The following is a 26,838-nucleotide window of genomic DNA, read 5'->3' on the forward strand; positions in this document are numbered from 1 at the left end:
AAGGAAGCATTCCTCAGCTTGCAGGTGGAAGGGAAGCCTCCTTCTGACCAAAGGACACCGCTGCAAGGACCTGGCTGGGATTCTCTGAATCAGCCTGGTGAGAATCCCAGGGCACAAGGTCACGGAGCCCCCATCTCACAGCAGGTGAGGCAAAGACTGCAGACCCATCTCCCTTCACCCCTGAGAAGCACAACATTTTGATTAAACCGCTGACAACTCTGCTGGCAGGCAGGGAAATTTGGAAACATCGGGAAATCAAACTGTGAAGTCTTCGAAGGCATGTGATTTATGTGGAAATGGGATGAAGCTAATGTGTTTGGCTCCAGTGTTGGGTGACCCGCCCGATTCTGGAATCAAATCTGAGGTCTTCTTGGCTGTCAGCATACCTCTGCTCTCTCTGGACACGCTTAGCTGGTGCCCTATGTGTGTTCCAAGCCGGATCGGCACCTGTGCCTTCTCCTGCAGCCGCATTTCCAGGGCTGTGTTTCTCAGACTGTGTCTCTGTCAGAGCCGTGCACACGCACGCGTGCGCCCCGTAATTGTGTGCAGCTCTGCTTCCCCCCGCCCCAAGACACCAGAGAGCCGAGTGTTATTAGATTTATGGGGAGTTTGTTGTAGTTTTACATAATTTTCTGATGCACTGCAGATTTTTGAGCAGGCATTCACAGTTCCCTCCAGCTCAGCATTGGAGGCTGGCTCCGGACTGGTTTCCACCCCCTGGAGTTCATAAAGCCTAATTCCTCCCACCCAGCCTGGAGGTGGCAGTCCTGTCTGATGGATGGGCAGCTCCAGGGAAAATGGGGAGCATATGGCTGAAGGAGAAGGGCTGTCCGTGTGTGTCGAGAATTTGGGAGGGCCCAGGCCAGCAGCCTCTGACTGTAGGAGCCACCTTGAAAGGCATCTTTTCCCTTGGGAGCACCCCCTTGGCTAATCTCTGGCTCACACAATCTCTTGGAACTTTTGCTGGGGCCCAGTGGGGTTGGGGCTGCTCCCCGGCCATGTGGATGAGGCCTCTGTCCAGCAAAGGGGCCCTAATTTTCCAGTGGAATCTGACAAGAGGAATTCCTTCTAGTGACCTAAGAAGAAGCAGACAGAAGGCTCAGAAAGGCCAGGAAGGCAACTCCTCCTCCTGACTGAAGACTTATTTTGAGCAGGAACTCCCCTCTAAATGTGAACAGTGAGGGGTGAGAGGAGCTCCAGAAGCACCTGGACCCTGGTCACCCTTTCAAGGCAACAGTCCTTAGGACCCTTATTTTGAAAGCATTGGCTAAGCCCCAGAAAGGAGGTTCCAGGCCACTTCCTCCAGACCCGGAGTGCACTCAGCCACGGCAGCTTCTGCAGGACAAAGCTGAGCCCTCTGGAGTGACTCCACCTCCCAGGAAATGGGACAGGCTGGCAGCCTCAGCACCTTGGATGCAGTGCGCAGGGGTGGAGGAGCTGAGCCGGGCCCCCTGAGCTGGCTGGAAGTGCTGGTCTTAGGGCAGAGGCTGCTAGATTCTTGCTACCCCTTTATAGAAGGGGTACTGGGGTGCAGAGAGGGTGGGGCATTGGTCCGGGGCTGCATACAGGGGCAGCCATGAAGCCAGGATGAGCACCTGCCTCCTGACTCGCCAGCCCTGACTCTTTCTACCACCCTGGCCAGGGGGCACCAGCGTTCCTGGTCAGCAGAGCCATAGCGCTGGCCCAGCTGAGGCCCTGAGGCAGAGAAAGTATGAGTAGGCCCCCTGGGGCGGGGTCTAGGCAGGACCCAGTGTCCGGTGCCAGCCCTGCATAGTGAGGTGCCCCCTAGGTACTGAGTAGGAAGGGCAGGCAGGCGGTTCTGACCGCAGGGTCCCCAGCACCGGTGCCCCAGACTCCCAGCCTCTGGCCTGCCCTTGGGAAGGTGCCACTCAGCAGCCTTGGCTCCCAGAGCCAGGACACTGCAGCTTCTGTCCGCTGCTCAGGCCCCTGGGCAGGTCCCTTCCCCTCCACCATTCCAGGGCTATTTCCAGGGCCCTGTGCACACCCAGCACTGTGCGGAGAGCTGGAGTGCTTCCCAAGGGTAGCTGTGCCATTTCCCCATGCTTCCCGGTGCTCGGCAGCATTTTGAAGAGGCTCACGGGGCCCGTCCTGATGAAGCGTGGGAGGCTGACATCTCCCCAGTGGGGGCTTGAGGAGGCCAGGGCACAGGGGTGTGAAGGCCCAGCTGAGTGGTGAGAGGGCCTGTGGAGAGGCTGAGAGCTGAGGGACAGGCGGGATGAGCAGGCAGAGGCAGGGAGAGGGGCAGGCAGAGAGGCAGCAGGCTCTGGGGAGCGGGGACTACAACAGGCGGAAAGGACGCAGAGTCCTGCAGAGGCCAGGGGCTGGGGGTGGGGGGGCCGCAGGCTGTGCTCGGGAGCTTGGGCACTGAGAGTGCATTGAGTGGTTTTAAGCATGGAAGGATGTGGTCAGGGCCACAGTTAAGAAGGTTGCCACTGGGTGTGGCCTGAGCTCCGGAGGTCCCTGCACTGCCTGCCTCGAGGTTCCAGGCAGGAGCACCGAGGCCAGCCTGGTCCAAACCTCCCCACCGGGTACTTGGCTCAAAGGACGACACATGAGAAATCTCAGTCTTGTGGTCCGGCCCTTGGCGGGCAGGGCTGTCACCCACCGGGGGGCCTCCCTTGCCACACAGACCCCTCTGTCCCTCCTGACCCTCATCCCCAACCTTGAGGCTGGGAGCAGATCCCTAAATCTGAGCACCCAGAGGACTCCCAGGATTAGCATCACCGCAGGTGCCCGTAGCCTCAGCCTGGGCCCTCCCAGGCACAGGACCCTCACCTTTCCTCCCAGTGCAGAAAGAATACTTCAGTCCCCCCGCTGTATATGGTGACCAACAGCTGCTTCCTCCCTCCAGCCCAGCTCCAGGGACAGTTCTGCTTCTGAGTGAGCCACTGACCCGCCCCCTCAGGCCCTGCTGATGGCAGATCCTTGCCCTGAGCCCTGGCCATCAATGTCCCTGAACCCCGTGGGCTACGTTTCCAGCACTAAACAGCCCCCATGCTCTTCTTGGGTCAGGAAAGCCCCAGACCTATGTTTGTTTTTCCTGAGCCCCACTGAACAGGGGGCAGGAGAAGCCACTGAGAGCCGCCAGCGGCTGCCGGGAGCTGTGGCCACGGCAACAAAGTACGGAGCAGCCCCAGCTTCCCGGCCTCACTCGGTGTTTTGCATTCTGTGATTTGCACCTGACAGATGCTTCAGAAAGCACCACTTTGCTGACAAAATGAAATCCAGCTCAATTACCATCATCTATTTGCCACCCAGCCTGGGAGCCGAGGCGGGCCCTGAGTCCAGGAGGCAGTGGCTAAGCCCAGATCCCGCGTGGACGGGCAAGGCAGGAGGCAGGGTCTGCTCCCGCCACCCCTCCCCTGTTCCACACTTTCCCTCCCCAGCCGGCCTCCATTCCTGTCTGTGGCCCCGGAGACCTGGCCCTGGCCCATTCTTGGCCTGCTCCTTCCCGTACATACTCTGTGTCTCCAAACCTTACTCTTTTCATCTGTCACGTGGGCCTGGCATTTTGTGCCCTGGCTGTTGTATAGGGAGCTTACAAGGGGCCAAGTGAAGGTGGGGCAAAAGCTAAGCTCATGGTGCCACTGTCATTCCAAGATGGGGCTCCAGACCCGCATCCCCAAGGCCACAGAGGACCTTCCTGGGCCCGCCTGGTTGATGCCAGCCTGGTTCCCAGCGTGGGGGTGCCAGGCCGGCCAAGGCCACTCACACATGGGTTTCAGCTGCCCGATGAGCTCTTCTTTCGTCCATTTCGCCCACTCCTTCTTGTCGGTGTTGATGGAGCAGAGGATGGGGCCGCAAGGCTTGCCACAGTCCTCGATGGCCGGCACGTTCAGGTAGTGCACCAGGACGATGTCGGGGTTCTGTGGGGAGAGCAGAGACTGGCAGCATGAGGGTGGCATGGAGCCCGCCAGGGTCAGGGCCGCCCCCAACCCCGCAGGTGCAGGCAGAGACCGAGGCCCCAGACACCCGGCTCTCTTGACCTTGCACTGCTGACGGTTGCAGCCAGATGGTTCTGTGGTGGGGGCTGTCCAGCGCACGTGGGATATTAGCAGACTCGCTGGGCTCCACCCACTAGATGTCATTAAGCCCCTCCCCCTCCAGCTGTGACCCCTGGAAAAGTCTTCAGACATTGCCCAGTGTCCCCTGGGGGGCAAGATCACCCCTGGTTGAGAAATTCTGACCTACACATAAGCTGATATGTGTGTAACTGGGAACCACGGGCATGAGGTCAAATTCCCTCCAGCCCAACATCCCTGACCTCACACCACAGCCACTGCCCTCTCCCTCCTTCATGCCCAACATGCGTTTCCCCTTCACAGCTTGCGGGATGCCCCCAACACAGGCATCATCACCCGCTTCTCCCCAAGGGGAAAAGGAGCTCCCAGAGCTTAAGGCTCCTCCTGCTGAGGGCTGGAGCCCCTCTGCCTTCAGCCGTAGTCTTCTCCCCTGACAGCCCCACAATTAAGCACTTTTTTTTTTTTTTTTTTTAGACAGGGTCTCACTCCATTGTCCAGGTTGGAGTGCAGTGGCGTGATCTCGGTTCACTGCAACCTCTGCATCCCGAGTTCAAGTGATCCTCCCACTTCAGCCTCCTGAGGCTGGGACTACAGGCACATACCACCACACCTAGCTAATTTTTGTATTTTTTATAGAGATGGGGTCTCACTATATTGACCAGGCTGGTCTTGAACTCCTGGGTTCAAGCAGCCCGCCCACCTCAGCCTCCCAAACTGCTGCGATGACAGGCATGAGCCACTGCATCCAGCTGGCACTTTCCATCTAAGCAACACCCAGGGGGCAGCTGGTGCCCAGAATCTCTGGAAACTCCTCCCTGGAAGAGCTCTTCTGTCACCCCGTCCAGCTCGTCCACTCTTTCTTGTTGGCTTCTGGGGCGGAGTTTCCCAAACTTCTGGGCACCAGCTGCCCACCAGGTATTCTGGGAAAGAGCTCTCAGTCTGAAGACCTAAAAGGCCCAGTTTGGGGCCGGGCGCCGTGGCTCACGCCTGTAATCCCAGCACTTTGGGAGGCCGAGGCGGGCGGATCATGAGGTGAGGAGATCGAGACCATCCTGGCTAACATGGTGAAACCCTGTCTCTACTACAAAATACAAAAAAAATTAGCCGGGCTTGATGGCGGGCACCTGCAGTCTCAGCCACTCAGGAGGCTGAGGCAGGAGAATGGCGTGAATCTGGGAGGCAGAGCTTGCAGTAAGCCAAGATCGCGCCACTACACTCCAGCCTGGGCGACAGAGCGAGACTCCGCCTCAAAAAAAAAAAGATCCAGTTTGTCTCAAATCAGTTCCATTTAACAGTCAGTCCCTTCCCGTCACATCTTAGTAAGAATGTCCTCTGTCACTTTCTGCCCCCCGAGCTCGGATAGGACATGCCCAGGGGCCTTTGTGAGGCAGCAGTGTCTCTGGGATGAGCATAGGGCCTTCGGTGGCTTTCTCATGGTCCCCCCAGAAGGCAGTGCTGCTTATCTGACCACAACAATACTGACAAGTTTGTTTAAAAAAAAAAAAAAAAAGCAATCCTGTCACTTTCTAGATGCATCTGGATAAGCCAGAAAAACCTAGCTAAACCCTCCCATCTCAATCAGAGGGTATTTCTTGAACCTTTTTTTTTCCTTTAGACAGGGTCTTGCTGTGTCACCTAGGCTGGAGTGCAGTGGCGCAATATCGGCTCGCTGCAACCTCCACCTCCCAGGTTCAAGTAGAGTAGCTGGGATTACACGTGCATGCCACCACAGCCCGGCTAATTTTTGTATTTTTAGTACAGACGGGGTTTCACCATATTGGTCAGGCTGGTCTCAAACTCCCAACCTCAGGTGATCTGCATTCCTCAGCCTCCCAAACTGCTGGGATTACCGGTGTGAGCCACCGCACCAGGCCTGAACCATTTTTTTCTTGCATTGTCCTAAGGAAACATGGCAGGATATCAGAGGCTGCAGGGAACAATGGAAAAAGCCACGTGGGAGGCCTCATCCTGTGCTTTTCCTCCTGACAGAGAAAAGCTGCCTTCCCCTCTGCTTTCCCCAGCTAACAGACTGATACTCAACCATGAGACCTGGGACAGGCAGGACCCCAGGCAGGAGAGAGCTGGATCTGCAGCTGCTTTTTTGAATGTTGTCAGGGAAAGAGTCATACATGAATATATGAATCAATCAATCCATGAATAAATAAAGACTCAAGACCACACCATGACCAATGTAAGAAAGGAGACTGGCATAAATAAACAGATTTTTTCCTGCCAACGCTCAGTTAACCAGGAAACTCAATCAACACGAATAGGAGTCTTCTCCTTAATGGCGGCTTTTCTGGATTGCGGTAATCATGCTCCTTAATAATCATGATAATCCCTGACATCAGTGCAGCACTTTATTCTTTTCAAAAGCACTTTCCAGCCATTATCTTATTTGGTGCCCCCGCTAGCCAAGGAGGCGGGCTGGGCAGGGCAGGGTAGGGCAGGGCAGGGTGCCCCCTGTCTATAGCGAGGTGCCTGTAGCACTAAGAAGTTGTGATTGCCCAAAGCTATGTGCCAGCAGGGCGCAGCCTGAGCTGGAAGCTAGGGCTCTGACTCCAGGTTCAGGTCCTGCCAAGACATCTGCTGGCCTCTCTTTTTGCTTGGCCTAAGTACTGTCTCATCTCCATTTCACTCCATTCTTGCAGTATGCCCAAAAGGTGGGTTGGGTAGATCTGCTATGCCCTTTGCATGGAGGGGGCAACGGCGGAGAGACAGGGTGATTCACTGTGTCCTTGTCTTCCGACAGACCAACATACTGGCCTCCCAGGGACTGCGTCTGGGCTGAGGGCTCCTGCCTGTGCCTGGGCACGGCCAGGCAGCAATGCCAGCTGCTGAGCAAGATGAGTAAAGATCAAAGGGCTGTAGGGGCCAGCAGGCCACCCAAGGTTGCCTCTGATCCTGGCCCCTGGAGCAGAAGCCCAGCCCTGCAGGAGGGAGTGGAGATGCCAGACGCCTGGGAGAGGAAAGGGCTGCTGCGTCCTGCCCCACAGCCGCGCTGAGCACAGCCTGGGCGCCTGGGACCCGTGGGAGGCCAAGGTGGCGGGCATGCAGGCAGTGTCTTGTGGGGCAAAGGCCTTCTCTCATCATGAACCCAAACCGTGGAGTTCCTGCACGAGAGCACCCCAAAAGCTGCTATCTCAGGAAGCTCTGCCTGCAGGCCTCAGACTCCATCTGCATAACCAGCCTCCACCTATTCTTTGAGGTCAGACACCAGGATCCCCTCCTCTTCCAGGAAGCCTTCCCTGATTCCCTCTCTGCCTCTACCATAGTAGGATGGCATTTGGCTTTGTGTTTTAATTGTCTGAACATCAACTTTATTTCCTCAACCTCAGGGACAATGCCCTGCAGCTATGACAGTCCAACAATCACCGGTGCTTATTTCTGGTTTGTAGAATCAAATTAGGCTGAATTCTGACCTCCTGCTTGTGCCCTCCCTAGACCTGTGTTCTGACATCTGGCTTCAGTTTTCTGGGTCTACAAAGGGCAGGGAAGCCTTTCTTTCTTTTCTTTTGTTTTTTTTTTTAGATGGAGTTTCACTCTTGTTGCCCAGGCTGGAGTGCAATGGCACGATCTCGGCTCACTGCAACCTCCGCCTCCCGGGTTCAAGCAATTCTCCTGCCTCAGCCTCCGGAGCAGCTGGGATTACAGGCGCCTGCCACCATGCCCGGCTAATTTTTGTATTTTTAGTAGAGATGGGGTTTCACCACGTTGGCCAGGCTGGTCTTGAACTCCTGACCTCAGGTGATCCACCCACCTTGGCCTCCTAAAGTGCTGGGATTACAGGTGTGAGCCACTGCACCCGGCTGGGAAGCCTTTCTAAACACAGGTTGTTGCTAGGAAGGTAAGATACAATGCAAGGCTTGTTCTTCATCTTTTCCGGGTATGAGATCTCTTTGAGAGCCTGACGCAGGCAGTGGATACCCACCCCATCCTCCAACATACCCCAAGGCGCATCAACACTTCAATTCAAGGGCTCACAGATCCAATGGTCAGTGGATCCCACTTCAGTAACTACAAATGTAGGGATTGTAGCATCTAGATCTACCCCTTTCAACTCAGGGCACCTGCCCAACACCGGGGGTGGGGGGGGTCCCTTCCCAGGAGCCTCCATGCTGGGCCTTGCCTTTCTCCCTTGTTTTGATACAATTAGCAGAGTGTCCCAGCCTCTGGCAGGTCCAGGAGACCAAGTGTAGGCTCAGGAGATGCAGGAGCAGGCAGCTTCCCAGTTTCCATCCCAGGCCTGGAGCTCTTGCACCTGGATTGCCCAGAGTTGAGTAGTAACGATTTCCTGGCGCGGGGCTGGTTTTCAGACACAGACTGATGGAGGTATTTTTGGAAATTTGGGGCACACATCGCTTCTTGGCAATGTTGCAATTTTATTCATTAGTTGTACATTTTATTGGGTGTTTTTGGCAGAAAAATATATTAGCTTGGAGTCCTAATGTATCAGTTTCATGGAGTGCTCATAACGGTGTCAGAGTCCTTGCTGAGCTGCTTTGCTGGTGGTGAGATGGGCTCAGGTGGACCAGCTCAGCAGGGCGGCCTGCAGGAATGCCCGGGTTGGGCCTGGATCTGAGAGTCACGGCAGGGGACAGACCCCGCCAGGGCCCTGGATTCTTTTTTTTTTTTGAGACAGAGTCTTGCTCTGTCCCCCAGGCTGGAGTGCAGTGGCGCGATCTCGACTCACTGCAAGCTCCGCCTCCCGAGTTCACGCCATTCTCCTGCCTCAGCCTCCTGAGTAGCTGGGACTACAGGTGCCTGCCACCATGCCCGGCTAATTTTTTTGTGTTTTTTAGTAGAGACGGGGTTTCACCGTGTTAGCCAGGATGGTCTCGATCTCCTGAGCTCGTCATCTGCCTGCCTCGGCCTCCCAAAGTGCTGGGATTACAGGCATGAGACACCACGCCCGGCCCGGATTCTTGATTCTGGACAGTTGTGGAGTGAAGTTGCCTTTGTCTTGCCCAGGCTGCCCTGATGTTTCCGTGGGGTTCACCGTCCTGTCAGGCCTTGTGGGTTCAGGGAGGGAAGAAGAGCTTGTGGAGAAGCCCCTCCCTCAGGAATGCCCGGGTTGGGCCTGGATCTGAGAGTCACAGCAGGAGACAGACCCCACCAGGGCCCTGGATTCTTTTTTTTTTTTGAGACGGAGCTATGGAGTTTTCAAGAGAGATGCTAGGGGTCACCCCCCAAAGTGAGCGTGACCTTTGGAGATGAGCCCTTGCTTTCCCGGAGGCCTGGTCAGTGTCAAAGGCTGGGGAGAGGGAGCCCGGTGGCAGGGTCTGTGACTGTGGTGGTGGTAGGGGAAGCCAAGGATAAGTAAGTCTCAGAGAAGTTCCACAGCCTTCTGGAAGCGCCGTGGACTAGGGGATCCCCCCTCCCTCTTGGTGCCTCAGGCTCCTCACCCATAAGCATGGAAGCTGCGCCTCTTTCTCACTGGGGCTGCTGCAGGGAGCAGCGTCAGGCCTCGGAACAGCTGGAATGCCGTCAGGACAGACAGAGGCCCCGCTCTACCACCACCAACCACCACCAAAACCAAACCCAGACGGAACAAAGCCCTGACGTGCTTCCTGAGAGGGTGAGCAGAGTTAAGCCTCCAGCGGGCAGTTCTGCTGCTTAGAGCGCCCTTCCCCCTCCGGCAGCCCCAGCCTGTCCCAACTCTCCTCTTGCTGTGTACAGAGGCCCTTCCTCCACCAGTGTCCAGCCTGGGGCTCTGGCATCCCTCTCTCCCGCTCTCTTTCTCCCTCTTTCCCTCTCTCCCTCCTCAGTGGCCTCATCCAGTGTTCTGACCTCACACCCACCAGATTCCCAGGACGCCCAGATTTCCCTCTCCAGCCCACCTCTCCTCTCTTGCCTACCTGGCTGTTGACGGCACCCCTTGAAGGCCTCAAAATACCCATGACTTCCCATGGCCGACCTCGCCTCCTGACCTCCTGCTCAGCACACTTGGCCCCTCCAGGCTTCCCACAGCTGCCCGGGTCTGGAACCCCGGAGTCATCCTCTCATTTTCCCTCCCTCTCCCTCAACGGCCAGTCGATCACCCAGTTCTGCCATTTCTCCCGCCCCGGGAAGCCTGATCCTCCAATTTACTCCCTGCCTGCAACCATCAAGTCCGAGCCTCCACCTGCTCTCCTGCGCACGTGGGAGTGTGCCCTCCTCCCGGGTGTCCTCACGTCTGCTCTTCCCTTCCCCAACCCATCCTTCAAACAGCAGCAGGCGTGGTAGGGCTGTTCCGGACGGCTCCTTGGCAGTGAGATCAGCCCACACTCCTGCCACGGTCCCAGGCTGGGCCACCTGTGCTTCTTGCTGGCCGCTGCCTGCCTCATGCACCTGGCTCCCGCCACCCCATTCCCCAGATCTGCCGCTTCTCTCCCTGGGCTGTGGTCTCTGGCTGCCACACTCCATGCCACATCGGTCCCAGGTCACTTCCTTGTGGAAACCTCATTCAGCAACCCCGTTGATGACAGTGCCCACCCTGCCTGGCTCCCGCCTCGCTGTCTTTGCAGCACTAATCTCTCAGTTTCCGCTCAATTACTACTCGGGTTTGGCCTGTGTTCCTGGCCACAAGTGTGAGCTTCGGATGGCTGGGACTCTGTCTGCGGGGCAGCCACATGGCAGGGGCTCCATCCTACTTACTGAAAACCGGGGGCATAGCGGGGTGCCGCCAAGCTGCTCCAGCACACGGGCCAACAAGCCTGCCAGGGGGCACCTGGCCTTGGCTGGGGGAGCTGGTGCAGCGGTGGCTGTCTCCCCTCTGGAGACTCAGTGTCTCAGGACCAACCCTGGAGAACCCCCAGGCATGTCTTCTAGAGGGACAGACAGAGACTGGGGTGCGGGGAAGGAGTCGGTGTCCACCCCAGGCATGGGCTGGAAGAGGAGGGGGTCTACTCCTTCAGAAGGGGCTCAGGAGGGGTGGCATCTGAGGGGGTCCATGAACTCTCTGCCCCTCTGCAGCTCTCCCTCTCCGAGGGAAGTTCAGCTTGTCCCTTAACCCAGCTGTGCCTCCTGGAAGTGCGTTTGGAGCTGCTGATCTCCCCAGTTCCAGACTCCCAGGGCCCTGCCAGGCACAGGACTCTCAGGCCGAAGGTGGTGGAAGGACATCTCCTGAGAACCTGAGGTACAGTCAGTCTCTTTTAGAACCTTTTCTAGATGGCACCTTTCCCCCAAACCGCAGGGACAAAGAGAGGACAGGGGACAAGCTGAGGGCCTTTCCTCCAAAAGCACAGGAGAGGCTAAGAACGTTCTGCAGAGAATGCCTGCTCTGTGTTAAGCAGGCCCTTTAGTGCTGGCCTGAACCTTGCCAGGAGGGGGTGAGGCAGGCAGAGGGCTCAGGACGGGCCTGGCCCCCAGCAGCGCTCATGTGTAAGGCCACTGACACTGCCTAGTAAATGGGCATGAGGTGGAGGTGGGGGAGGTGCTCCAGGCTGCAGAGGGGAGCTGAGCTCTGCACCTCCTGCGTGCTGAGCCCACCCCCAGGTGTGTGCAATCAGCCCTTGGAGTTGGTTGAGGATGCAGCAGTGAGCTCTTGCCCAGAGACCCACAGAAGGGACTCAAGTCACCCACAGCAAGAGCCTTGGGGATCCCACATCCTTTTCCTGGCCACTTCCAGGGGTGGATCCTGGGCCAGTGGGTGTTAGGCAGCAGGGTCCCACCGCCCCGGCCTTGGCTCCTCCATCTCCACTGAGGAGGAGGAGGCCTGGAGCCAGGACCCCTTTCTGTGGAGTAAGCAGGGTGGTGATGCAAGAAGTGGTTAAAAATGCAAAAAGCTGTTGGTTTTGATAAAGAAAAATGCAGCTGCAACATCTGTTTGACTCTTGTTTGCAGCTTCATCAACGCTAAGTGGTCAATAAATCAGAGTGGCATGGCGTTCCGTTTCTTCTGGGGCTCAGTCATTAATCTCGTGCCAGTTCTCATGAAAAATGAAGGAGAGAGGCCGTGTGATAGTGAAAATGTATACATTACCCAGAAAGTCATAATAGCATGTAATAGTGCCACACACCTCCCCACTTGCCGCTGGGGGTGCGGGGGGCGGGCCTGCGTGCCGCCAGCCAGATAGGAGGGAGACGGGCGAGGAGGCAGCACTGTCTGTGTCGCAAGCTCCTTCGATCTTTGCATTTGTCATATTAGCACCATTTATACATATTCTGAATGTCCCATAAGCCTCATCGTCAGAGGCACAGACTTCCGTGCACCTGGATGCTTAATGAACAACCAGGGTAGGAGCCTGTGAAACAGGTGTGCAAGGCTGGCAGGGAGAAGGGCGGGGTTTATTAGGGAAGGGATAGAGGGCGACACCGGGTGGCACAGGGCTGTGGTGTCACTAGGCTGCAGGACTGAGCAAAATCCTCTTGCCCACCTTCTGGCTGCCCCAGGCAGCTGGGCCCGTGTCCTCTCTGCTCTGGGTAAAGGTGTGAGGTGGGACGATGGTTCCACTAGAAAAGAGGCTGATCATGAAGGCCTCAGCCGGCTTGGGTTCTATCCCTACTGTCACCCACTGAGGGTGGCCAGGAGGCAGGGGGACGACCAGACAGGCCTGGAGGATGGACGGAAGCACAAGAAGGATGCTCCCTGAGAAGGGTACGCGGGCACCTGCTGCTCAGGTCTCCCAGGATCTGCCAGCCCCTGGAGGCTGCTGTCTCCTTGGGTTTCTCTTCCCTGTCTCTGATGGCTCCAATGCATGGTACTGTGGCATTCCATGGCCACTCAGGGACGGGAGCATGCCTGGACCCACAGCACCCACCTCTCAGTGGGCATTTCGGTTTTCAGAGATCGCTTTCTGAGTGTCAGCTGTGTCTCGGGCTCCACATTCAAGTTCTACAACCCACAGGTGCAAGTGCTATTGCTATCCTCATTTACAGAAAGGAGAGTGCCTTTGAGGGCTGAGTCTCTGGGTGCCAGCCCTGCTTGAAGCCATGATCTCACACCTCCAGGCCACTGCCCCAGGGCTCTGTGGGGCTCACTGGATGTTTCATGGGAGGGCTGTGCACTCAGCCTCAGTGCCCTGGGCGGCAGCAGCCCAGTTCATGTCTATGCCAGAGCAAAAGTAGGTCCAGGGAGCCTGGCTGGGTCATGTGAGGTGTGGGGAGCTGGTAGGACCAAGGATGTGGCTGGAAGGCTCCTGGCTGGTCTGTAAGCTCCTCAGGGCAGGACCGAGGCTGCAGATGTCCCTGTCTCCACATCAAGGGCCCACAGTAGTTAGAACACCCTCTGTGGGGTGTGCAGGGGAGTGGGGAACAGCCTTCAGGGACCCTGGAGCTGAGCACTCGGTAACTGGGGTACAGATCTAGGTCCCCAAAGTTGGGAGCTATTAAAGGATAAGCAAAAAGAGAGAGAAGGGAGGGAGTAGGAACTGAAAGAGGGGTGCTAGTGTCCCCAGTAATAGGCAGGGTCAGTAGTCAACTGTGCTCTTCTGAGGGCTCGGTCCTGCAATCTGTGCTGGGCCCAGGGATCCCCCACTGCAGCCGAGTGTGGCAGGCACACAGAACACTCCCCGCTTCCTTGCCAGTGCTCAGCAGGGCTGGGAGATTCTGAGCGATGCCTGGCAAGGGGTTCAGAGGGCCTACAAGCGAGGGCAGAGGTAGGCTGCCCTTGGGGGCCCTGCAGCCCCTTCCCACGGCTGCCCTCATTACGCGAGCCTGTGTGCCAGCGGGAGTCAGGCCAGCAGCCCTTCCTTGCTTTGGAGGGAGGCTGGGAGACTTAATTAGTTAATGTGGGTAAAGTGGTCTGAAGATGAAAAACCCTGGGTAATTGCTGAGTGCTGCTGCTGTTGTTATTACACAATTACCAGAATTTTCCAGTCATGGGAATATAGTTAAACAATTTCCACCTGGTGCGGGGTTCCGGGAACCATGCCGGCTCAGGGGCTGGCTTGCCTTGCCTCCTTTAGCCCAAAGGTAGTGTAGGAAAAACACATTTATGGCGGGAGATCAGGCCTGGCACAATCCTGGGCACATCCTAGACACCCAGAGAATGCTGGACGAAGGGAGTTCTCCACGCTCGCTGAGCAGATAAAGATGCATGAACCTCGAGAGGGGACAGAGGGTCCCGTCTGCCTGAACTTTCCAGAAGCCTCTGAAACAGTCCCACCCAAAGGCTGCGAGGGGGGTCAAGCCATCCTGGAGGGGTGCTGCCCGGGAGGGGAGGACTTCTCATTGTGCAGCAAGACCTGGCTGCCCAACAGCACATGTGCGTGGGGGCCGGGGCTGGCCTTATTTAAAATCATTATAAATGACCTGGGGGAAAATATGTCCGATAAAATCTCCACGTTTGCAGATGACACTAAATTTTAATGGGTAACGAAAAAGAGCTGGTGCCAGAGGGTACGGAAGCTACAGATGCATCCCAGGGTAGTGACGTGCGGGGCAGCAGGCTCAGGATGAGTAAAGCAAATTGGCAACCGACCTGGCAGCCCGAGCTGCCATTGCCAGACCCGAGAGAGGACCTCTAAGGATCCACAGAAGCCATTGGTCCACAGTTGTTGCAGGGACCAGAAAGGACCCAGCATGGAGAGGAGGGCACGACCTGGGAACTGGAGACAAAATGGCCGAGGCGTCTTTGCTGCAGAGCTTGGTCTGAACTAGTGAGTGCAGGGGTGAGGGAGCACCAACTGAGGAGGGGCAGGCAGCTCCAGGAAAACGAAGATAAGGGCTTTCCGGTACAGAAAGACAAAAATGGAGAGGAAATGTGATTCGAGTCTTCAGAAAGGGGAGAAGAGGTGAAAGTGTGCTTCTAACTCTAGATCCATGAATGCTAAGAATACGGGTTCCCCCACCCTGGAGCTCAGGGAGGTAATTTTAGCACAATCAAACTACACAGCGGGCAGTCAACATATGAGACTCATTATTCCAAGATGACATGGGCTGAAAAATATAAAGGGCTTTTTCTAAAATGGGTGACATTAGTTCCTGGATGGCTGATCCATAAGGAGTTGTGCAAGAGATCAGGATGCTGGGGGCCATCTCTCTTTGGGACCCCAAAATCCAGGAGACACCATGATGGCCGGTGCCCCTACCAGGGTGGAATCTGGGGCTGCGAGTGTCAGCTGGACTGTTCAGCGTCCAACCATCCTTCTCTCGCTTGCCAGGGACCTGTCAGGGATGCAGGCTGCTGGCGTCCTGCAGTTGGCAGAGCCTGAGCTTGGATGAGATTGTTGGTTGGTGTCCTGTCCTGTTTGTCTCCTGCTCTCACCTTGAACTAATTTGTGATTTATTAGCGATGCTGCAAGAGTTGCTCCGACCACCCCGGGACAAGAAGCCATGGGCCTTTCGCAGGGGCACAGGGAACTCCTATAGGGAAAAGGTCCTGCTCAGGGCATGCAGCCCTGGCCCAGCAGAGACAGAGAGTGGAACAGCACAGACGCCAGGCAATCAGGTCTCAGAGGGCTGCAGTCACCATACCTCTGACCTCCTGTCCCTCCCAGGAGCTAAATCCATAGCCACATGGCCTCCTCACCAGCCTCAAAGAGGTCCTGCCTGCAGCTTAGACTGGCCATGTCCTCCCGGATGGCTGGAAGCCAGGCCTGCTCCCCTCCCCTGCCTCTTCCATCCTCTCCAAGCACGTGCGCCCCACTCCTGCTCCCAGAACTGTGCCCCATTAGGCAGTGAATCAAGCCCATCAGATGACAATGGCAGCAAACAGTCATTGAGGCATCTCTAGAGTGACTGATGTGTTCTGGAGCCTTTCCTGCCCATCTGCTCCCCTCCATAGCTCTGGAGGAAGTTGGGCACGTGCCATCATCCCTGCTGGACTGAGAGGTGGTACATGATCTGCTCACAGCCACGTGGCTCATGGGAGGCTGGGCTGGACACAACTCTGGTGCACTAGCTCTTTTGATAAGAGTTTCCAAGTTTTCTTTAGCAATCCAGCCACCTCTCCAACTCAGTCCAGAGGTGGAGCTTGTCACTCAGGCTGGCTAAGCCGCATTCTTTGGGCCACAATGATTGGCTCAGAGAGAGACCCATGGATCCACCAGAGCCAGTCAGTGCTAATCACTAGGCTTTGGCTGGAGCCACTTGGAGGCAGGGGTGCTCTTTCCTGCTGGACTCAAACCCGGGAAAATGAAATCTAGTGCTCCTGGAAGCCATCTCTTGCCAGCACATGGAGACGGAGAAGGGAGCTGGCGCGAGGAGCAGGGCTGAGGGGAGAAGACACAAAGCCTCGATGCCACTGATGGAACACAGGCCAGCACACCTCAAGACTTTTCAGCAACTCCAACCCCCAAATCTCCTCTTCCCCCAAAGTCAGTTCAAGTCGAGTCTTTTGTTGCATCACCCAAGAGCCTTAATTCCTAAAAAACGATCATGTCTTCTTTTGGCTAAGCCAGTCACTCTTTCCACCACACAATTCAGATGATCCTCTGGTGTCAATAACCCCCACCATTATGATTGCTGAGAACTAGCATTTCTTCAGACCTGTATGCTCCAGGTGCTGGGTGCTAACTACTTCCCGGAACTTAGCTTGTTTAATCCTCACTACAACCTCACAAGGTAGAACTGGTTATGGCCCCATCTGCTTTACACATAAAGAATCTAAAACGTAAGGAATTAAGTAGTCCATCAAAGCCCTGCCCCTTAAGCCCAGGTCTATCTGATGCTGAGGAAGAAGAGTGGTAGAGAGCGTGTGCTCCAGAGACAACTGCCTTAGGTTTGAGTCTGGGTTCTGCTACCTCCTAGCTGCGAGTTTTGGGCAATCACATCTCTGTGCCTTGGTTTTCTCATCCACACAACAGAGAGAACAGTAGTGCCTGCTCCCTGAGGCGGCTGTGAAGACTAAACAAGATACAGCATTTGAACGGTGCCCGTAGCATGGGAAACCTTCAGAATGGCCAGGTATTATTCTGACTGACCTCTCTAACCAGTGTTACATCATCTCACACTATTGCTAAGGACAAATTTCCCCAAGATCATATGGAACTTCCACGTGGAGCAACATCAAATTAATTCAGATATTGCTTATTTGGGAAGTGTAATTCTTTGAGATAGGAGCCCATCTATGTAAAGTTAAATTCTTTTCAAACATCGAGGAAGCATCACGATCTCCAACAGATGATGAGCTAAACACCAGCCATTCTTGTCCAATCATAAAAACAGGATCTCTGAGACAATTCTTGGTTATCTTCCAAACTCTGGAAGAAAACAAAGCTCCATTTTCCCGAAAAATATCCCATAACTCTCCATGAATTAAAGAGATGGGCACCCCATCCCCATCCTGCCACATTGGATAGGTAGGAGTCCCTTGGGTCAATGGGATCACTTCTAGTCCTCATCCAGATGATACAGGCATCAAGTGACCTGCAAGCCCTTGAGGAGCTCCAGTGCCTCCAGCCCCTTCTCTAGTAAGCACTGTCCACTTCCTGAACGCTTTATGTATTTTAATTTGTGCATGAAAGGTCTTCCAGAGTCCTGCAAGTCAGGGGTCTCCTAAACCCTTCTGCTTACTCCTCTTGAAACAAAGAATACTGAAGGTGGGAGGAAACTTAGGGATTGTCCAGGCCAACTTATCAACCCCTTTCCACGTCCAATTGGGAGAAATGAAGCAAGAGAGACTCTGAGTTGAACGTCATGCAGCAGACAGGGAGAGAGTGAGGACAGGGATCTGCACCTGACCCCCACCCTCTGCTGTCTCTCAGCTTTGCCTCTTCCTGATGTTCAGAACCTTCTGAGGCAAATGATTACACCTCCCTCGCTTTGCAGAGAGAATTTGCAGAAAAGCAGAGCTGGTTGCTGTTCACCACAAGTGGCATTCAGAACAAGGCTGCTTCCTGGCCAGCAAACTTCTTCACAACCTTGACTATAAGTAGGGTCCCGAGATGTTTGGTCGGCTTTCTGTTTAGCATCTGCCTCGTGGTAGTGATGGCAGGGCAGGTGTTCCAAGCAGGGAAGTCTGGGAGGTTGGGACGGGGCCACCCTTCCTCTGCTCTGGAGGAGCACCTGGGGAGCCCCTGCACTCAATCCTGTTAAAGACCTAAACCCCAAAGCTCTCCCTTTATTGACAAATGGGCTGGCCATGGAGGCAGCAGAGGATGAATTGTGCCCAGTCCATCAGGCATCTATAGGATTTTTATGCTCTGGCAACTGTAATGGTGAGATTCCAGCAATTGTTTCAGAGGGAATCATGATTAAATTGGGCTGTATGTTTTTTTAATGTGTTCCCCAGTTCCTCTTTAATACCTTGGTAGGACAAGATAACGTGTAATCACTGAAGTAATTGTGGCTCTCAACAGTTTATGTCTTGAAGGAGTGACTGGGGGTTAACAAAGCCACTGCAGGGCAAGGTTTGGATTAGAAAATACAGTTTTTCTTTTTGTTATTTTCCTTTTAAATCCCTCTTTATCTTCTTCCTTTCTCCAGTGGCTCCTGGAGCTCGCTGATAACCTGTAAGCCTCCTCGGGTAATAACGGGACCTGCTATACTAATGACATAGGCAAGTCTGGGGCCGGCCCCTCTGCAGAGCTGCTGCGGCAGGCCAGGCCCTTCCCAGAGCACATGCCTTTGCAGGAAGCACCAACTGGTCCCCCAGACCAGTGGGGCTCGACATCCTGAATACCGACGCCCATCCAGACCCCATCTTCATCGCCACATCCTGAAGCCGCTGGCTGGAGCCAAGCAGTGAGGCTGCCCTATGCCAGACCATTGCAAACGGCAGAGGAGAGCAAGCTCGTGAACCCCGACACTGCCTCAAACTGTCCCTCTCCTGGCAGATGCTGAAGACAACGGTGGGGTGGGCATCTGTGCTAGCAGGGAGCTGGCAACCCCACTCACTCCTCTTCAGATGATGCGACAGAAAGGCCTGGCTTCATCCAGCTTCCTCAGGGCAGGGGCAACTCTAAGCATCCTGCTTAGAGGCCAAGACCCTGTCAGCCCAGTGGGGGCAGAATCAGGCCACAGAGCAGTCCTGCCACTGTGACTCCATGGCCACCAAGTCTGAGGCGCTGCTGATGCCAGCAGAGCTGAAGGATGGGAGAGACGGGAAGGCGTCCTGCTTTCCTCTTGGCCCCTGAGGCCACCACCCCAGTCTCCCCTCACTGCCTTCCCCATGGCCCTTGGCATCAGCCTCCTGACTGGTCTGCCTTTGAGCCAGGCACTCCCATCCAACCTCAGAGCCATCTTCCCAAGTCCCAGCTCTGATGACGTCACCCACCGCTAACCTTTCCTGGCTCCCCATTTCCTGCGAATGCAACCCCACTCCTGATCCCAAGGGCCTCCATGATCGGCCGGATCCACCTCCCATGCACCCTTCTCACCCTCTTGGCTCAGTCAACCAGGCCACTCAGCTTGCTCTGCCACCGGCCCTGCCCACGCTGTTCCCAAGGCCTGGAATCCCTCCACATTCCACCTACTTGTCAAGACCCAGCTCTGACGTCACACTGTCCTTGCAGCCTCCCTTTATCCTTCCAACCAAAATAATTTTATTCCCTTTGGGACTCCCCTAACAGCACTCTGTGTCTCTCCTGCAGCATCGGCCAGCCCCACCCTTTCCACTGATCTTCAGGCTGGCTGGTACCTCCATTCCTTCTCTGGACCCCAGGCTCCCTGAGAGCAGAGTGTGCATCAGAAGGAAATGTATTCCCTGATAGGTAGTCAACAAGTGTTGGTTGAATCAGCGGTGGGTTGACTGCATCTGAATGGGGACACTCTTCCTGGATCAGTCACTAGAGATAGCCCCTGTGCTGGGGGCTGTGCCAGTCAGTGGCCAGCACACCCACCACCCACCCATCACCCTCTCCCTTCATCTCTTCCACCTTCACCAAGGCAGAGTGAAGGACATGGCAAGGGCCTTTCTGGGTATTTCTGCATGCAAATTTACTGGAGTCTTCATTTTAACCCAGTCTCTCTGTTTCCACCTGTGGGAGCAGTGGTATACCAGGATGATTTGTTCCAACCAACCACTCATACACAAATCCCTACTCCCCATCTTGGCCCTTGGAATTCTGCACTTAAACCATGGCGGACGGCACTCTTTCCCGCTAAGCTCAAATGGGGCCCCAGAAATCTCATAGGCAGGGTTCTGTGTAGTCATTACCAATTGGTCACTGCTGGTGTGGGAGACAAACTGTGGTCCTCATCTCTGCACAGGCACGCACAGGCGCAATGCAACCCCTTAGCGGGGAGACCCACAGCGCTCACTCCCTGTTTGTTTTTAGGTCTTACCACGGCTGCCTTGAAGCTGAGAAAACAGAAGCTGGGCTGAGGGCCTTGGCACCAGCCCAGGGTAACTGGGACACCCATGTTTGCAAAGAAAGCATTTGTGAAGTGTGAAGAAATCAGAACAGCACCGTTCAAAAACTGTGTTTAAATTTCACTCAAAATGTTCTATTTTGTGTCGAGGATAGAGTCCCCTTGGAAAAAACACTTTCTGGCATTTGGAAACCACTGTTGCTATGGAGCTGTTAAGAGACGTTAGCTACCAGGGGACAGCAATTAATTGCGGTGGCTGCAGGTAAATCAAGCCAGCAGCTCCTTTGGAGGAAGCTGATGGGAAAGGGGATCTAAAAGGCAATGTTGAAAAAGAACTTCTGTAATCCCAGCACCTTGGGAGGCCGAGGTGGGCGGAACACCTGAAGTCAGGAGTTTGAGACCAGCCTGGCCAACATGGTGAAATCTCATCTCTACTGAAAATACAGAATTAGCTGGGTGTGGTGGCACATGCCTGTAGTCCCAGCTACTTGGGGGGCAGAGGCAGGAGAATCCCTTGAACCCAGGAGGCAGAGGTTGCAGTCAAACTTCCAATTGAGGGTTTCAGATGCTTGAGGGCAAGGTGCCTTCTTAGTGACTTCTTTGTGCTTCCTTCATTTCTAGGAGAAAGGACTCTGTGTGGGGCTGATGGGAAGTCAGGCTTTCCCTTCAGTTAACCTGAAATGACTGGGGTCCCAGCTCACCTCCTCTCCTGCAGGGAGCTCTGGGGTGGGATTCTCAGCCTTTTAGAGGAATAGAGTAGGGGTAACGGTAGCACTTGCTTTGCAGGGTGTTCATTAATTCCCTCATTCATTCATTCATTCATTCATTCAACAGATTAGCTCTCAAGAACCACAAGATACCAGGGACTGGCCTACGCTTGGGGTCTACTGTGACCAAGTCTAAGACGCTGCCCTCAAAGAGCATGGAAGAGACAAGCTATAAACATTGGAATAAAGAATAAGGTGGTTCTGGATGGCGTGAGGTGGTATGAGCATAAAAAATGAGGGTGGGTGGAGAATTTAGCCAGGGAGCTTGAGAAGGCCTCTGAGGATGGAACCTTTAGCTGTATCTGAGATGATAAAAAGAAGCCAGCTGTGGGGAGCTCTGGGAGAGGAAAGGCTTCAGGCACAGGCAATAGGGACGAAGACCTCAGGACAGACTTGGGCTCACAGGGAGCATTCAGGAAAACAGCCGTGAAACAAGAAAGCACAGAGGTTCAGCCTGGAGAGCCAAGGACAACGGCCAGTGAGGGCCGAGTTCCATGATGGCGGCTCCATGTCTGTCTGGCCTGCTCAGCCTCGAGCCTGGCACCTGGCCCAGAGCTGGGCTTGGAAAATATTTGTTGAATAAATGAAATGGTTCAGGAACGCTTTAATGTTGAATAAGCCTCCACATGGAACAGAAGATTCAATCTCTCAACAGAAGGAAAACCTCCGCATTTTGAGATCACCAGGATAGGCTCATGCTGGCGGCCAAGATCAAACACTCACAGGGAGAAACCCATTAGGGAGAAAGTTGTCAAAGTTCAGGTGATGGAAGGCTTACTCCGAAAGAACGCTCTGTTTTGCTGGTTATTTGTTGAAGAAAGGAGTCAATGATGGGTTATAATGAAGTCAGCTGTTTTCAATAGTGGATACTAACTTTGGAATTCAAATAAGATAGAAAGAGTACACCAATCTGTTATCTTGCCTGCAGCCAGATGATGGAAAGAACTTGGACGTGGAGTGGAATCAGGCTTTAGCTCAAATTTCACCTTGGCCACTTCAAACGCTGTGTGATCTTGGGCAAGTTACTTAACCCCTCTTGGCCTTGTATCCCTCCCAGGTAAAATGGGGATCCTCCCTTCTACCTGAGGATATTGAAATCTATTGAGAGGATTAAGGGAAGTGTAATGGAGAGCACCCAACAAGTTCCCAACCAGGAGTAGCCACTCAGTCACTGATAATGAGTTAACGAGCAAAACCAATCTCCGCTTCCTCCTCCTCCCCCCATACCTCCAGGGTCATGAACAGAAAGAACAAGGTCACTGTTTTGGTTTTTGGTTTTTGTCTTTGGAGGTGACTAACTCCCAATCTGACAGTTGTTTCTGCAGAACTAAAGATTTGACGCGATTACAAGGTCACAAGAGGTCACCCAGAGAAGACGCCTCACTGTCTTTAGCATATTCATTCTCTCTAGAGGCGCCAGGGAGCCCAGACATGGCCGAGCTGAGCTGGTGCCAGGAATTTTGCAACAAACCATGGTCAAGTGAAAACCAAAGTGACTTCTTGGAAGCAATGGTCCCAGCAACTCCAGGCTGTGTTGCTGGCACCCCCGACCTGCTCGGGATTGCACAGACGTCTCCATCCCTCCTCTAGGAAACTTCCAGAAGGGCCAGCACTGCACCTGGCACCTCCCCAGCCCCCTTGTTATAACTTTCCTTGTGATTTAAGTACACTCCCAATGACGCAGAGTGTTGTGCTGCCACTGCTGGGCAGAGGCACCTGACAGGAAATTAATTTATTAGTTTCTTACTAACTTTGAGGGGAGTACCTCTATCGAGCTGCACTGCCAGGACAAGTTGCACCAGGGCTTCCAGGAATTTGAATATCAGAGGTTAGCACTGAGGCACGATGCTCAGCCTCTCCTGCCACCTTCTCCAGCTGGCACCTGGCTTAGCAAATGTCTCAGGAGCCAAGGGAAAGTTCCTGGCATCCCAGACCACAGACCCTGGTGAAAATTCTGCTGAAATAGCCAGGTGACAGTGACAACGTATTCCGGCTGTGGCCTGTCACTGTGAAATAAAAGGGTTCAGGGGCTCTCCAGCACCCACCATGGGGGGTCCTCCCAGAGCCCTTGGCTCTCTTGGGCCAGTGGCCCCTCTTGTGTGGCAGCCTCCCTCCAGTCGCCCCATGAGAGGACCTCTTTTCCTGGCTGGACCCCTGCCTGCTCCCTCCAGTTAACCAGCCCCTAATCAGGGTGCAATGCCTCTTAAGGTCCTGGCCTTTTCTCCACTGTTGGGCCCTGCTCTTCCCAGCATTGGAAAGAGCTGATGGATTACTCCCCTGACCCTACGGCCTTTCCCTCGCGCGCTCTCTCTCTCTCTCCTGCTTCCACCTGCTCTGGCCCCATGCATCCTGCACCTGTCCTCAGGGCTGCCTCCTCCAACACCTCCTCCCTGCTTCTCTTGTCAAAGGACCTTCTGGCTTGGTCTGAACTGTCAGGTTCAATTTCTCGAGCTAAACCTTTGAATCTCCCTGACCCACTCTTGAATGGTCTTTGTTCCCCAGCTAAGAACAAGCTGATCTCAGCCCCGGCCAAAATTTGCCTCAGGGGCTTTGGCTGCCTCTAAATCATAGCTTCTCTACTCAGTTCCAGACCTCTCCTCCAACTCCCTCTCTCCTCCCTCCTTCTAACCCACATTTATGAGGTACCTACTCTGTGAGTGCTGGGTGGATACAGACATGGCGGAACTGGGCCCTGCTCTCCAAATGCTGACAGCCTCCCAGTAAGATATTCGTGCAGAACAAGGCAGCATAGAATATATTCTCTCTCTCCCTTTTTCTTTGTTTTGCCAGAGGTAAAGGAAAGTTCTGTGAGAGAAGGGAAGGAGGGGTGAAGACCGGTTCTGTGTTCTCCAGCTTCCAGTCACATCTCGTTGGTAAGCCACCTCCTCTCTCCCTTTCCCAGGGGGCAAAGCATCATGGGAGTATCCTGGATGAAAGCCAGGCTTCCATGAGGTTTCTCAGCCTCACAACTGTAGACACTTGGGGCTGTATAATTCTTTGTTGTGGGGCTGTGCTGTGCATTAGAGGATGCTCAGCAGCACATCTGGCCTCCACGACTAAATTACATGAAGGGTGATGACAAAAAATTGTCTTCAGACATTGCCAAATGTCCTTCGGGAGTAAAATCACCCCTGTTTGAGAATCACTGGGCTCCACAGTGGCCCCACGTTCCACTCACTCTCCTGGTACCACGATGTTCAACTTTCAAGACTCCAGCAAGGATGGAGAAGAGTGAGCCTGTCCTTAGACGGAACTTCAAAGGCCTGGGTCTAGTTCTGGTCTATTCTGGGAGGGCCTATTTTCTTGTTACTTTTGCTTGTGTACATATACATTGCTTTGAATGTGTGCAACATTTAATGACAGCATCACATGCATTGTCTGCACAGCATTTATTCCCTATCAAAATTCATTTCTCCTGAGGCGGGCGGATCACTTGAGCCCAGGAGTTCAAGACCAGCCTGGCCATCATGGTGAAACTCCATCTCTACTAAAAATACAAAAATTAGCTGGGTGTGGTTGCACTTGCCTGTAATCCCAGCTACTCAGGAGGCTGAGGCACGAGAATCGCTTGAACCCAGGAGGCGGAGGTTGCAGTGAGCCAAGATTGTGCCACTGCACTCCAGCCTGGGCTACAGAGCGAGACTCCATCTCAAAAAAAAAAAAAATCAATTTCTCCTCAATTTTGTCATGGTGTGTTTTTGGCGGGGGGCAGCGGCAAGTGAATCTCATTGGCCAATTGTTCTCCCATCCTCCTCATAAGGGAATATTTAGGAATGGGTATATGACCCAATTCTGGCTTATGAGGTAAGAGAAGTGTGAAGGTTTCCAGGAGAGGGTTTTTCACTTGTAGGAGCTGCAGAACATCCCACTCTTCTTCCTTGTGACACCTGCTATGTGTCATGTGAACCTGGACTGCAGTCACCTGGCTCCCAGGGGGCACATGAAGCCACCACTCAAGATGGCAGAGTTGGCTGGTGACATGGCTGAACCCCTGAATAGGCTGACCCTGCAGTTCGCACTCCCTCTGGCTTTCCGAGTAGGTGATAGAATACATTCTGCATTGCTTAGGCCAATTTGAGTGGGGGTTTCTCTCCCTAGGGGCAGGAATAGCTTGCCATGGCATGGCTCCGTGGTGATGGTAGATGGCAGGTAGAGAGAAGTTGGACTGTAGTTTTCCTCCTATGAACTGGGTCTCATAGTTTCCTCTTCATGCTTTCCCTCTCTCACATTGGGTGAACTGTGAAGCCTGTTGACTTGGGGGAAGCCACACAGCCTCAGCTGCCTCCCTGGCCCTGGCCTCCTTAAAATTTCTGTTTGAGATGCAAATTTTCTGGTCAAATGTGAATAAATCCCTTATTTCCCTTCCCTATGTCTAATTTGGGATCAGGATAAGAGACAAGAAAAAAGCATTTCTGGATTAAAAAAAAAAACGGGTGGCTCTACATTGAAATCCAAATGACATAACAGCTTTCAAACTGGCATTTGCAATCGGGCTGAGTTAACCTAATTCAATATCAAAGGAACAGGGAAGTTTTTAATTATCTCATTTTCATAATGGGAGAAGAAACTGGTTCCATGGGAGGTAAACACCCTAAGCCACAAGGTTTTCATGTAAATTACAATGCTCAACTTGAGCTGACAAGGAGAGGGGATGTTTCTTCCTGTTTGATGGCCTTCCCTGATGTGTGGCCTTTTACTATAGTCATAAAAAAGGCAGTAAATTAAGAAGGCACTGTAAAATATCATCAGAACCGGCCCAAGGAGCCAAATTTCCAGCCAAAGCCTTGAAAACGAGGGAGACAATAAAGAGTATAGAGTCAGTCTTTGGGGAAGAGGCCCCAAGCCAGGGAGAAAACTGACGTCTTTTCCAAAGGTGCAGAGTTGCGAGCCTAGAGCCACACACAAAGCAGGATAAAGGGGGGTGGGCACAGAGTTGGCAAAAGAGGGCCTCCCGATCCTAGAAGGTGGTTCTCCTGGGTGGGGAGCTGCTGAGGCTTGGCACAGGGTGGAATCTGGCCTGGCTTGGGAGGTGATCTAGGCTGAGATGCCATCTCTCCACTGGCCACTCAGCTAACACCTTCTTGAGTTACAGGCACTAGAGATATGGAGATGGAAGAAGAGAGAGTCCCTGTCCTCAGGGTCGAGGTGAAGAAGACAGATGACGTGCCAGTGTGATGTGATCAAGGCCAGCCAAAATGACAACAAGAGATGAAGGTATGATGATGGCCCCCATGGAACCTGCCCAGGCTGCTGTGGGAGCACCACATCTTAGAAGCAGACTCAAGTCCCTCTGGGTAATTCAGGAGCTCCCACTGTGTGCATGGTACAGGGGTGACTTCTTGTCCAGAGCATGCTAAGAACTAATGTAGATCTGTGCCAGGCCTTGGGCTGCAGGCTTTGAGTAGCTTCCTGTGTTGAATTCTCCTAAGAACTTTATTGTGATCAGCCCCACCTTAGAGCTGAGGAAATGGGCTCTGGGAAGTTGGGGACCCCGATTCTCCATTCACTGGACTATTTCACAGTCAAGAAGATCTGGGACCCAAGAGCAAATTCCTCTGAGGAACAGGAATCATGATCCTCTGGGAATAGTACCTTAGACCTTATGTGTATGCATGGGGGTGGGGGGGGTGGGTGTGCATGACCAAAGTCCTTCAGGTGACCCTACCATTGAGACATCTGGCACCCCTGCTGTGTCCTTTCCTGGGTGTCTAAGTGTCTGCTTAGCAGGGAAAGGGGCTGCCCTGAGATTGAGGACCTCATCAGCTTTGAGGCCTTATTTGCTTTGCTGATGCTGGCCCTAGCGCCTGAGGGTAGAGGACTCAAATTCTCCCGGGAATTTCCCCAAGCTCCCGA

General features: G+C 54.1%; 1 protein-coding gene across 13 annotated transcripts in view; it reads right to left on the minus strand.

Moving 5' to 3' along the window:
- Window positions 1-26,838, minus strand: part of CAMTA1 (calmodulin binding transcription activator 1) — a 990,108-nt gene that overhangs the window by 128,408 nt on the left and 834,862 nt on the right. For all 13 annotated transcript variants that reach the window (XM_063631879.1, XM_055261965.2, XM_055261958.2 and 10 more), the window contains one exon: window positions 3,734-3,887. In XM_063631879.1, the coding sequence (XP_063487949.1) occupies window positions 3,734-3,887 (154 nt within the window). The remainder of the gene's footprint in view (window positions 1-3,733; window positions 3,888-26,838) is intronic.

This window comes from Symphalangus syndactylus, chromosome 22, assembly GCF_028878055.3.
Source record: "Symphalangus syndactylus isolate Jambi chromosome 22, NHGRI_mSymSyn1-v2.1_pri, whole genome shotgun sequence".
In the NCBI taxonomy this organism is placed as follows: Eukaryota; Metazoa; Chordata; class Mammalia; order Primates; family Hylobatidae; genus Symphalangus; species Symphalangus syndactylus.